This window comes from Vigna unguiculata, chromosome 5 (genome assembly GCF_004118075.2).
Source record: "Vigna unguiculata cultivar IT97K-499-35 chromosome 5, ASM411807v1, whole genome shotgun sequence".
NCBI lineage: Eukaryota > Viridiplantae > Streptophyta > Magnoliopsida > Fabales > Fabaceae > Vigna > Vigna unguiculata.
This window is the reverse complement of record NC_040283.1, coordinates 45,056,075-45,068,631: the sequence shown is the minus strand read 5'-3', so window position 1 is coordinate 45,068,631 and position 12,557 is coordinate 45,056,075. Positions and strand designations below refer to the sequence as shown.

Here is a 12,557-nt window from a genome sequence, read left to right as displayed (position 1 = left end):
TTTAGCAATAATCGAAATCATCATACATATTGTTTTCATACGTGTGACAAACACAAAAATCTTTGATTTGTACCGTACTTTTTTTACATATTTTTCCAAACAAACTTGTTTTATATTGTTCTTCGTCGTCATTTTTATTTATTTTTATCTTATATATGTATTTCACAACTAGAAAAAAAAAATTGCTTCAATCATTATATCCATTTTTTTTATTTGTATCCACTTTCAGGGTGTATTTATTTTCAGATAATTACTGCTGAAAATATAAAGTAGGGAATGACCCGTGTGATTAACTTTAAAGATTTACATAGATTCAAGGGAGGGATTGTTTAACATCTCTCTAAGATGAAAAAATCGAATTGAATTATTTCAAAAAATAGTTCCCATTTTTATAATAATAACAATTATTATTATTCCTATTAATTTTTTTATACAAAAACTAGTAATTTAAGTTTGATTTTTAATTAATTTTACCTTTCATTCGTTTTTTCTCCAAAGGTTGAGATCTTATTCAAACAGAAGTTGGACCATTTGTCATACATGAAAATTTATTGAATATTTTCCCTTATAAAATCACTCATTAAAGTTGGTTGTCTTCTCATCTTGCATTCTCATAATGGATGAGAACTAAGAGTTTCAGTTAACAAATAATGCTGCTAGAAATAAGATTGTGAATAGGTTAGAAGAACCTTAATGGGTTGGAAAGAAACCTCTTTTCATCACAATACGTGTACAAATTATGGGTGTGGCAACATGCGCCGTGAACCCTCCAGTGTTTTCTGATGATTACTTATATGTTCATTGTGTGTTCGCTCTGTAATTCCACTTGCCCAAGTTCGATCTTTGGTTTTAAGGGTTCAAATAAAATACAATGCACGAAAAGCTTCAAATTGTGTTTCTCAGTACCTACTATGATGCACGATGTTCACAGCCACATTAATCGCATTACAAAAAGAAATGTAACCTCTCAACGCTGCAAAATATGCGTCACCCATTACACACAACTAACATACAAGACATCAATTTGTAGAAGGTTCAAGACCATGAGCAGTACACAAAATCTTTGACCGCAACCAACAATAACCAAGTACTGTTAATGTCTCAACATAACAAGCAGCAAATTCAAGTTCTAAGAATAATCAAAAACTTCAACTGACAATTACTTGAATCTAGTAAAAAACAGAGCCCACAAAAAAGCAGATTAACCAATTAATTGCCCAAGGAAAATGGAAAACAACATTCTATAATCCTTAATGACTTTTCAACTAGCTACCCTAAGAATTAATATCTCTGTATCCAAAAGGTAAAGAAAAGAAAATAAATAAATAAATAAATAAACAGTTACCATGGGAGAAACTTGGGCGAAAACAAGATGGTTTTCAATTAATGAACAAACTTCAACAAGTACACAACTAAACCACACTTTAGTGTTTCAAAGGAAAAAATCCTTTCTTGATACAACCAGAGTACCCTAAAGACTGATATACAAAACTAAATTAAAATGTAGTCTAAGCCTTCTTGGGAGACTTGGTGGCCTTGGATGGAGATTTGGGTTCCTTGGAAGCCTTCTCGGTCTTCTTAGGCAACAAAACAGGGTTAATGTTAGGTAGCACACCACCGTGAGCAATTGTGACTCCAGCAAGCAATTTCCCCAATTCCTCATCGTTCCTCACGGCCAGAAGCACATGTCTAGGAATAATCCTATTCTTCTTGTTGTCACGAGCAGCATTTCCAGCCAATTCAAGCACCTACACAATCAAATCCACACCAAAACACAATCAATCGCCACATCAAAATATTAACCACAGTTAACAACCACTGATTGATGCAATTAATGCTATGTTACCTCAGCAGCTAGGTATTCAAGAACAGCAGCCAGATAAACAGGAGCACCGGTTCCCACACGCTGAGCGTATCTTCCCTTTTTCAAGTAACGGCCAATTCTTCCGACAGGGAATTGGAGACCAGCCCTGACGGATCTAGTGACTGGCTTCTTCTTTGGCCCGCCACCCTTTCTTCCGCCGGCACCCTTCTTAATCTTTCCACCGGTGTCCATGTCGGAACCCTAGAAATTAGCTGCGCTTGAAAAATAAGTGGGGAGAGAGGAACGAGAAAGATTAAGAGTGTGTTGTGAAGAAGATGCGTTGACACGGTGTTATAGATATAGTTTTCCGCGCTCATGTTCTTATTAAAGGAATACCGTTTTCATGCACGTATTCACCGTTGGATTGTATTTAATCTACGCTTCATGTTTCTCTATATGGCGATCCATGTGTTTCTAATTGACCAATCAGGTGCTGTTTAGGGCTATTTTTTTTTCTCTTTTAAAATCCATTCGTATAGGGAAATAAATTCGAATACATTCTATACCAAGTGTTTTTGTAACGTTATTGAAGCAGTTACTTTTTAAATGATTTATAAGATAAAAAAACTCCTGAAAATGTTTAATATATATATATATATATACTGCGTGGATGAAACTAAAATTTGAGTGAAGATTAAAAACAAAAGCTCATACCAAAAGCTTCCCGCTATTCAAAGGAAATTATAACCTGATTTTAACTTGATGAAATAAAATCACACGATGGTTGCATTTGTAATCTATGCGACAGTAGGACAATTAAAGGTAAATATAAAAAACTTCAAGTATTAGAATAATTATAAATGTTTCTCCTACTTATTATTTGATAAACTAATGTAATTAATTTTCTTAATACAATAAATAACAAAAATTATAAAATAGATATTTAAATCTTAAACATATGAATCTTTTACATCAATATTAACTAATAAATAAAGATGGAATTCAAATTTGATATTTTTACCGATTGAACGTCTTTTATTGACTTGAATGTTAATTTTTTTAGATTATATTTGATTAAGTAATACTTACGGGTATTACTAAATTTTGAAAATTATCATATAAACACTAATGTAGAATTACGAGGTTTTTTTTATAAAAATGAATCAGTTTAATGATTAATTACATTGTAGAATCAGTTTAATAATGATTTAACTTTTTTTTCAACTTATATATTATTTCTAAAATTTTATATACTTTTTTAAAAAATAATTTTTTAATAATTTGATTAAAAATATTTTAAATAAAATTTTTAAACTTAGTATTTAAAATTTTTTTATTACATTTTATTATAAAATTTACAATAATGAAATTTGATTAAAATATTTTGAATAAAATTTTATTAAAATTTTGATATTTTAAAACTTAATATTTTAAATTTTATTATTACATTTTATTATGAAATTTACAATAATTAAATTTTATTTTAAATATTTTTAACCAAATTATTGAAAATTCATTTTTAAAAGAAAATATATAAACTTTAGAAATTATATAAAAGTTATAAAAAAATTGAGAGGAGTAAAATTATTAATAAATTGCTACTGCGATGTAATTAATTAGTAAAATGACATTTTTGTAATAAATGGGTCAAAACTACCTACTTTTATAAACAAATCTATCCTACAATGTAATTAATTGTAAACCGACCCATTTAGTCAAAACAACCTATTTTTATAAAATAATCATAAAATGGACATGATGTAAGATCGATTATAAAAAAAACAATGTAATTAAAAATGTGGGGACAGTTTTGTAAATATTAAGAAGTTTATTATATCAGTTATAGAAGGAATTGATCGGTTATAGAAAAAATTGGATGTAAAATCTTAAAGTAAAAAAAAAAATCCTTATTAAATCATTTACAGAAAGCATCGATTTAATAATTATTCTCTCTTCTTTTTTTCCACGATAAGCTTCGCCTCTTCTCTTCGAGAGAACCCAAAACCCTCACTCATCTTCTTCTATATTTTATCTCCCCACATTGTGCTTCATCTTTTTTCTTCACTGCCAGTATCCCCATCGCACTTCAAAACTCGCCGATTTCAAACAATGTCACACTCAAACGTCGATAAGATTCCGCTGCTTGCCTTTTTCTCGCTCGCATCGTCTATGACACCCCTTTATAGAAAGGTGGTTCTTTTGTTCTGGACGTTGCTGCCAATGGTAGGAAGGTGGGTCTTTGGTTTCATCTTCCCCTAATCTTAGGGTTTAAGGTTCCAGTGGTAGGAATGTGTCTAGAAATTTTCCATTCTCTATTAAACATTTGGGCTATGTAAATGTTTGGACATTCATGATATTGTTGCTATCTGGAAAACATTTCCCTTATTTCATGTGTGTACTTTTTTGTGTTGTGTTCTCTGAATGAATGGAGGAGGAAAAACGGGGATGGTGAATGGTTGGAAGGTATGTGCAAGGAAGATGAGAGGATGATTTTTTTTTTCACTTCAATGTCATATATTATATCATTTGTTCTACAACTGATCTAACTTATTTGATCAGTCGAGTTCAAAATTGATGTAATATGCTCTAAACAACCGACATAAAAAGTAATTTTTGTATTATAAACCAATTTGTAGTTTATTATCATTTATGTAATATAATTTCATTTGTGGAATAAATTTTTAAATCCACTCTAAACTTATAAAGAGAGTGAAAGTTAATGTGTAGGTCCGAGCAACAATCGAGTTGGATCAGATTCATACTCATATCGATAAATCCAACATAACTTGAATGTCTTAATCTTGAGAAATAATACATTTTCTACGAGGTCGGTTGAGTACTCTTAACTCCCAAAACCTTTGTCTTCCCCTCTCCTTGTCCTCTGTCTGGTCGGTCTCCATGATTGTTGGTTCGTCCAAACCGTTTGGATGGTACTTGTAAAAGACACTCTAATGGTTAAGTGAGAAAGAGTCTAAACGCATGGGTATTAAATATAGTAATCAATGTAACCAACCACCTTGGACCTTTTATTCATATTACTTGTAATAGGATTTTACATACCATTGGACCCAATCATATCTTAACACGAATATCAAAGTGGTTTATGTTAATCTATTTCTAAATGGGTTTAATTGTATCGATCGTTTAATATCTATTTGATACATGTAAAAAGAAATATTTGAGATATAGTTGAATGATGTCCTAATTTGTTTCCATATTTGCCAAATGCAAGATAAAAAGTTTTTAAAAAATTATATCATATTTTTTATTATATCTTTTTTGTAACCAAACTTGTTTTACACTACTTTATATTTTATTTATTTTTTATCATATATATTCATTTTACAACAACCCTTTTCCAATAGGCAACACAACCGGTTCCTAAATATTTTTTTTGTGTGGCTTCAATCTTTGCATTTGTTGTTGCTTTCCAATTTTCCTCTTCTAGGGCTTAGTTGGCATAGTCAAAACAATTTAAATCATTTGTTGTAAAATCACTCACCCATGTTGGTTGTCTTCTCATCCCACATCAAGGGGTTAATTTTTCACTCAAGATAGATACATTTTTGTTTGTTCTTTGATGTTGTTTTCGTTGGGTTCAATTATTTTCTCAGGTAATGTATGTGCTCATTTATCATCATTATTCCAATCCAAGTAAAAAAAAAAATATCATCCATATGAGTTTTACATCACTCTCACTTTTGTCTTCTTCAAACATTACATCTTAACTTTTTATAATCATCTTAAAACAAAATCATACAATTAATTATGGGGCTTTGACTCATGAGATTTTTTTTTAAAAGTGTCATTAGGTTTTGTTCTTACCAAGATCCAAAGTGTGAATCTCTGTATAGATGACAAGATCCTAGTGGTGACTTAAATGATCCTAACACCTGGAATTGAATTCCTTGTTGTTCCAAAGGGAGAGATTCACCTGCAAAAGGCTCACTGACTCTCAAGTCAAAGACTCTATGACTCTTAAGTGAGTAAGAGAATAATGATCTTTTTAGTGAGATTGTATGAGTGAGTATGTGTATTCCTTGGGAAATACTAAATGTATTTATAGGGCCTTTTAGGCCTTGGATCCATATACTAAAATAGGTAATGTAATATGAAGCGATATCACTAAAATAACGATACCTCAAATAAGCAATAATAATAATGCAATACCTTGTCTCTTATACCAAATATCTTGTAAATATTTGGTATCAAGGAATATCAAAATGTAATCAAACTACCGAGATTTGTCATAATTACCGTAATTATGTAAATATTTGTCTTGATAGATGTATCTCATAATGTTTTGTAATATTTTTGGTGATGAGACTGATTGGGTCGCATTACTTAGCATCATCTATTGGACCGAACAGGTACAAATTTTGTAAAGCTGTCAAAATGGGTTTGAATTCGTGAGCCAACCCGACCCACCATGGGTTCGAACTGGGTTGGGTTGAAAATTTGTTATAAATTTCAATACAAGTTAATTTCTGACCCAACTCACCTAGAACTCACCCGAGTTGAACCCGTGGTGAGTCGGGTTGGCTCACCAATTTGCAAATAAAGAGTCACACAAATATTTTTTGTTAAGTTGAGTTTTGCATTTGAGTTAGATTAGGTTTTTTTTTAGCTAACACATAAATAGTTTGTATTTTTTTGATTTTGGTTTGTATTTAGAGTGTATTGAAGTTTATTTAGATTTTAATTAGAATTAGAATTTAGTTTTGACTGAAAAAAAAATAAAAAAAAAATTATTATTTTTAATTAAGTGAGTCCTTGAGCCAACCCGTTTAACCCACCAACCTGTATGGACGGGGTCGGGTTCAAATTTTTTTGGCTCACTAATAAGTGAGTCAGATTGGGTTGGTTCACTAAATGATCAACCTGTGATGAGTCGAGCTGGGTTACCCATTTTGACAACTCTAAAATTTTGTTCTTTTACATTTAAGAATATGGACATGATATATACGTCTAAATACATTAACATAATTTGATAATGGTTTGATCTACTCCAACCCTCTTTTAGAGTGTGTTCCGATTCAAACATGGATTTGAGAGATATGACGGGATGAATTTGGATGAATTTGAAGGTTAAATTTATGATATTTATTTTAAAAGATATAGAGGTAAAAGTGAATAAATTTTAATAGATTAAACTGTAGAATTATTATTTTTTCATTAATATTATTATTTTATATCTTATAGTTAAAATTAGTATATTATTGTTATTAAAATTATTATTTATTTATTATTATTATTATTGTTATTTATTATTAGTCGTACTTATTTTTATTATTATTATTTAATATTATTTCTATTATATATATTATTTTTTATTTTCAACAACGGGAAAGTGGTTCCTTCCGACCCATAACTGTGCCTCACTCTTTCCAACACCAAAGCATGCACGTGAAAACATGATTTAAACAAAGATATTATTGTCAAAGCCATCTATCACTCTCACCTTAAGCAACATCCAAAAAAACTCATCCTCCCGCCAATCCGCTATTTTCCTCACCTTCAATGACTTTAAAAAGTCAAGTTTTCATCTTATACGCTTCAAAGTTTCATTATCAAATAACATTCCTTTGTATTTATTAAATTGAACCCTTTACCTTTTGTAAGTACTTTAGCAATACTCAAATATCTTTTTAACGGCATAACATTTTTCATTAGCATACTTCAATAATCATATAGTTTACCATCAAATAGTTATTTAAAAAGGTGAAATAAAGAAATTACTAATTATTTGACAAAGTAATTTAATTATATACAACCTTAGAAATAACATAAAAAGGCAATTGCATCACAAAGATAGACAAGACAAACTAAAAAATAACTATTTAAATCATAATATATAAGAATTATGTAATTCAACACTAAATAGTAAATAAAGATGGCTTCAAAATTTATTTTAATTTTATTGTATCAATAAAGTTTAAAAAGCTTGTTTAAAACTTCATTTTACTTATTATTTATCTTTATGATTAGCGTGTTTGGTTAAAATGAAAGGTGTAAAGAGGTGTGATGTTTGATTGTGAAAGTTAAGTATTTTTCTTTTGATTGTGCAGATGAGAAGTGTTTTCATGCTCAAGAATATTTAAATTTTGTTTTATTTTTAGAAAATATAATTAAAAAATCGGAATATAAGTTCTTCAAAAAATTATTACTATTACCAAAATCATTAATCTGTTATCATTACAAAGGATTTATAAAAGTAATATGGAATTTATTTGATTGAACGTTTTTGTTTTTCATGAAATGCATAAAAAATCTTCTAACTTTTACGTATGTTGCGGGGCAAAAATATAACCGATGGATCAACTGTGATATATCCAAACCCTACTACCACAAGTCTGTCTAACGGAAGAAAGAAAAGGCATGTCTTTTTTATCTATTTTTCTGTTGACTGTCGATGACTACATTTCCAGAACAATTTAACGACGGATATTTTGAACTTGTAAGCTTCCCGAAAATTGATGAGTATTAAAAAAAAGTTTTCTACTGACATTTTAAACAAAGAATAAATTCCCAAATTTAAAGACAACTGTCGAATAAGCAAAAACGTATCTTACCAGAACATTTTTTAAAGTCAAACAAAGGTATCAAAAGAAAGGTTGAATAATTCTGTACAAGAATCCGCCATATACCATTTAATGAAAATATTTAGAGGAAACGGTGCTCATGTTAATTATGAAATTAAAATGGAGGCAAATAATATTGAAATGTTATATTTACATAACAAAACTCAAACTTGGACCTGCATGACTAGCCGTAATAGAGATATGTATTCTAATGCATATAAACTAACAGCTACAGAAAAATAAACGAGTTCAAAAACTAGGACTCCACGACTTCTAACTTGAGCATTTGGGGCACCAGTGGATGTTTTGCTGTAAAAATCACCTTAGTAACCGACATTTATACTGAACTATGTTATTTGCGTAAGAACATCTATAATTGAACACAATATTTTGCAATCATATTGGCTGATTAAAAAACCTCCAGTACAGAGGAGAAATAGGCTCTGTAAAGCATACTTTAGCATCCCCTACAATCGCCAGGGTAAGGTGGTATATATGCAACAGGCTCTATAATGACAATTAAGTTCGACTGTAACTGCAAAAGCTATTCAGATTAGCACCACCAATAAAGTAAGCACTTCCGAGTTCCTCTTTCCCTAGTTACCATTCAGTTCCACTAGGAGAAAATGCGGATTGTAAGAAAGAATAACACTTTAACTTCAACCAATTCCGAAAATTGCACATCACAGAATTGGCCAAAAGAAAACAATTCACAACAGGGACAACTTAATCTGAATGCAACCAGAGTGAGCATACCAAAAATACTACTTCAGCATCCTTATCCCGGAGGCCTTTCATCTGTCGATATGTTCTTAGCTTGGCCAGTGAACTCAACCAGTGAAGAAAAGATGATAGATTCCATCTCACTAGCTAATATGCCAAAATTACCAAAATAGTTGAGAAGAGAAAAATTACTCCCCTAAAACAACAGATAAGAAAATCTTAAGATTGCATTAAATTAAGATTCTATTTGGATAAACATCTCCACAACAAATTGAAGAATAAAATAAATAAGTAAATAAATAAACTCCTACATGTTAAAATTAGCAATTTCGTAAGCTAATATAAAAAACTCACATTCTAGCTCTTCCAAAAATAGATTTTTTCACTTATACATAAGTTATTGTAAAAAAACTTATGCTCAAGTCACATTTAGCTTATTAAAGAAACTTTATTTCCTTTGCCTATTTTTTCTTCGATAAGTACTTGAACAGAAGTTTAATCAAACAAGACCAAAATCAAATGACACAATTATAACACTACATAACAAATTAAATGATCAATTTTCTTTCAGGGGAAGGCTGAAGGAGAGGGAATTAGGGCAGGGAATCTACCTTATTTGAAGATTCCATTGCAATTTTAACCAAAGCACAAAGCAACACAATGGGTGAATTCTGCAGCCTCCTACATTCCAGCCAATGCTTTCTTTGTGCTGTGTGTATGCATAGATGAGATCAGGATTCCCACTTCCATACTCACTTGTCGAATAAAGAAATGATTAAATCCAATGAAAGGAGCCAGAGAGTGAATAATACAAGCTGAGTTCTGTTTCTTCAGCCACATTTCATAGTCATACCCAAGGAAAATAAATATTTGATAACAGAATCCCAAACTACATATATCAACTGTAAAAGTTTTCACTCTAAGTTATCCTTTCCCTTTCCGTAAAAGCATGACTTCGATAAAGATACATAATTGGGCGGTGTTCCACTGACATGCCCTTGACAACCGCAAATGTAATATCAATAAAACAGAATATCAGTGGTTCTTTCAGTTCAATTGCATAGCCTCAGCATGATACTTCTCCAACTCAGCATCAAGGTCTTCCGCAGATACCTTTTCATCACGACCTCTACCACGTCCTCGACCACCCCTCCGACTGCCACCTCGCCCTCTAGGCGCACCACGTGGCCTTCCTAGTGGCCCATTTCTCCCTTGTACACTGTTGAAAAGTCAAATACATGATACAGACAATCAGCTTAAAAAAATGCAGAGCAGGATTGTTCAGCGTTTAGACCAAAAAAAGTCATATAAGTAGAGTATGCACACAAATTTATCAATACCTTCTGGGAGGACCACCAGAATTTCCAAAAGTCCCATTAACAGTGGGCGCTGCAGCATGTGTGGCGATATTTGTCCCCACAATCTCTACCTTCATTGGTTTCCCGTCTAGCTGAACATTGTGATACCTCTTCACTGCAGCTACAGCATCAGCACGTCGAGAGAAGACTACTTCCGCTGTACCCTATATGAAAAACAACTTTTATAACCTACAGAAGGACGCAGTGAATTGATCACAGGTTGGAAGTTGTGTCGAATAAGATACCTTGGATCTTCCACTCCTGTCGTAGTGAACAGTATGCCGCTTCAGGTCACCAACTTCAAGAAATAACTCCTACAAGTACAACAAAATACAACATTAACAACCTCGCACATGAAAATGCCATGTAACAACTAAAATGTTTTACACACACAGCATAACAAAGCATAATTCACAAAAGTAAAGGAAGACGAAGACACTAAATATGTGAAATTAATTGGTTTAACACTTCACTATTAAACTGGTCCTATTTGTAAAAATTGTTTTAGTCAACAGACAAGCTGCTTTCGATTTAATGAGATTTGGCCGGGTTGCTGCATCTCCGGATAATATAATTGCAGTATTGTGGCCAAAGTTAACAAAAACAGAAGACAACTGGCAAAATTACATGCAAATACAGACACAAAAGAGTAAAATACAGACAAATATAAGGTCAAAAATAATAATTAAACCCCGACTACTAAACCCAAACAGATGTGTATACTTTGACAATCGATATACAAGGTTATGTATCAGTCATTTTTGGAGTCGAGGAGATCGAGAGTCTTCCATCGAAATTAATTTTCTCGGAAGGTTAAATAATACAAGCAACCCTAAAACAAACCAAATTGGGGAAATATGAAACACGCAAGTAGCCAAGTACCAACTCAGTAGAGATCTTACCTTAATATCGTCATTGGAGACGCCATAATCCAGATTAGATATGTAAAGCTTCGTCCCTGTTTCGATGGAAGACGCCCGACCACCTTGACCTGCAAAAGCCGTGGCGGCTGGCTGATCGGCGTACATATCGTGCTGCCACGCAGACTCCGGCGCCTACACAAGGCGATCCGTAACGGTGAGACGAATTAGGGCACAGCGCGAATCTACGATCGGAAAAGGAATCTTCGAAACAGAAAACCTAATCGGATGAAAACGTATACCTTAGCGGTGGCGTACGGCGCGGCACGATTTGCGGCCCGGTTGGGGAGACGACGAGCGGGTCCGGGTCCCGAAGCTCGGCCTCGGCCCCTGGAGTTGGCGGAGGCTGACTTCTTGTTGTTCTTGATAATATCGTCGAGCGTCATATCCAGAGCCGCAGACATGTTTGATTGTGAGAGAAAGGCGAGGAACAGAATCGGGTATTGGATCTGAGAGAAGAGGAAATTAGATTCAAAGATTTGGGATTTAAGTAGGTTTTGAGGATAAGAGGGCGAGGTGAGAAGACTAGGGTTTCGTCGAAGAAGGGGAAGAAACAGAGACGAGGGTGGTAAAAAACACTGCTGGGCCAGCGACTACGCGTAATCTAACAAATAAAAACTAACTCGTCTTATAAAAAAAATATTCACAAAAGAAATACAATTTTTTATTTTTATATTTTAACAAAATCAATAGCAATAGATTTTCTTTTAAATAAATAGTCATATCTGTGTTATTCTACTTGTTAAAAGGATAAACATTGAATTTGGAATTATGGGGTGGGATAATTAAGATATGTGCATACACGTAATTTTATCTTCTTCTTTTTTTTTACTATTTTTTGACAAAATTTTAAATTTTTTTAGCCTCTCAACTTGTACCGTAACAACTTATATGCTTTTAGTTATCTTCTCGTATTTCTTTATATGCAATTTTGTAAATTTTTAAGAGTGTTTGAGTAATTTCGGAAAACAATATTATCAAGTATGTATTTATGAAAAATTGATCGAAATGGTTAAATAATAAAAGATTGAATTTTCAAGTAATTTCCTTCGGATTCATATTTCAATATAGTGGACCAAATTAATTTCAATATTTTACTTAAATTGTGTAAATGTGTGTGCTTTTTATTAAAACATATACACATTTAAAAATATTAATCATTATATTTACA

General features: G+C 32.1%; 2 protein-coding genes across 2 annotated transcripts; both read right to left on the bottom strand.

Moving 5' to 3' along the window:
* Positions 1-1,357: 1,357 nt before the first annotated feature.
* Positions 1,358-2,155, bottom strand: LOC114185186 (histone H2A). Its single transcript, XM_028072762.1, has 2 exons — positions 1,847-2,155; positions 1,358-1,748 (listed from the first exon to the last, which is right to left on the bottom strand). The coding sequence occupies exons 1-2, from the start codon at positions 2,054-2,056 to the stop codon at positions 1,509-1,511; spliced, it is 450 nt and encodes a 149-aa protein (XP_027928563.1). The 5' UTR covers positions 2,057-2,155; the 3' UTR covers positions 1,358-1,508.
* Positions 2,156-9,736: 7,581 nt separating this feature from the next.
* On the bottom strand, positions 9,737-11,990 carry LOC114184878 (THO complex subunit 4A). Its single transcript, XM_028072255.1, has 5 exons — positions 11,629-11,990; positions 11,369-11,521; positions 10,712-10,780; positions 10,449-10,630; positions 9,737-10,327 (listed from the first exon to the last, which is right to left on the bottom strand). Exons 1-5 carry the CDS (start codon positions 11,788-11,790, stop codon positions 10,156-10,158), a joined length of 738 nt encoding a protein of 245 aa, XP_027928056.1. The 5' UTR covers positions 11,791-11,990; the 3' UTR covers positions 9,737-10,155.
* Positions 11,991-12,557: the final 567 nt, after the last annotated feature.

Coding starts and splice junctions, on each gene's coding strand:
- LOC114185186 (XM_028072762.1), bottom strand. CDS start 2,056: ATGGACACCGGTGGAAAGATTAAGAAGGGTGCCGGCGGAAGAAAGGGT. Junction 1,749..1,846: donor TTGAATACCTAGCTGCTGAG/GTAACATAGCAT, acceptor TTGATTGTGTAG/GTGCTTGAATTGGCTGGAAA.
- LOC114184878 (XM_028072255.1), bottom strand. CDS start 11,790: ATGTCTGCGGCTCTGGATATGACGCTCGACGATATTATCAAGAACAAC. Junction 11,522..11,628: donor CGCCGTACGCCACCGCTAAG/GTATACGTTTTC, acceptor CGCCTTGTGTAG/GCGCCGGAGTCTGCGTGGCA. Junction 10,631..10,711: donor ACAGGAGTGGAAGATCCAAG/GTATCTTATTCG, acceptor TTTTTCATATAG/GGTACAGCGGAAGTAGTCTT.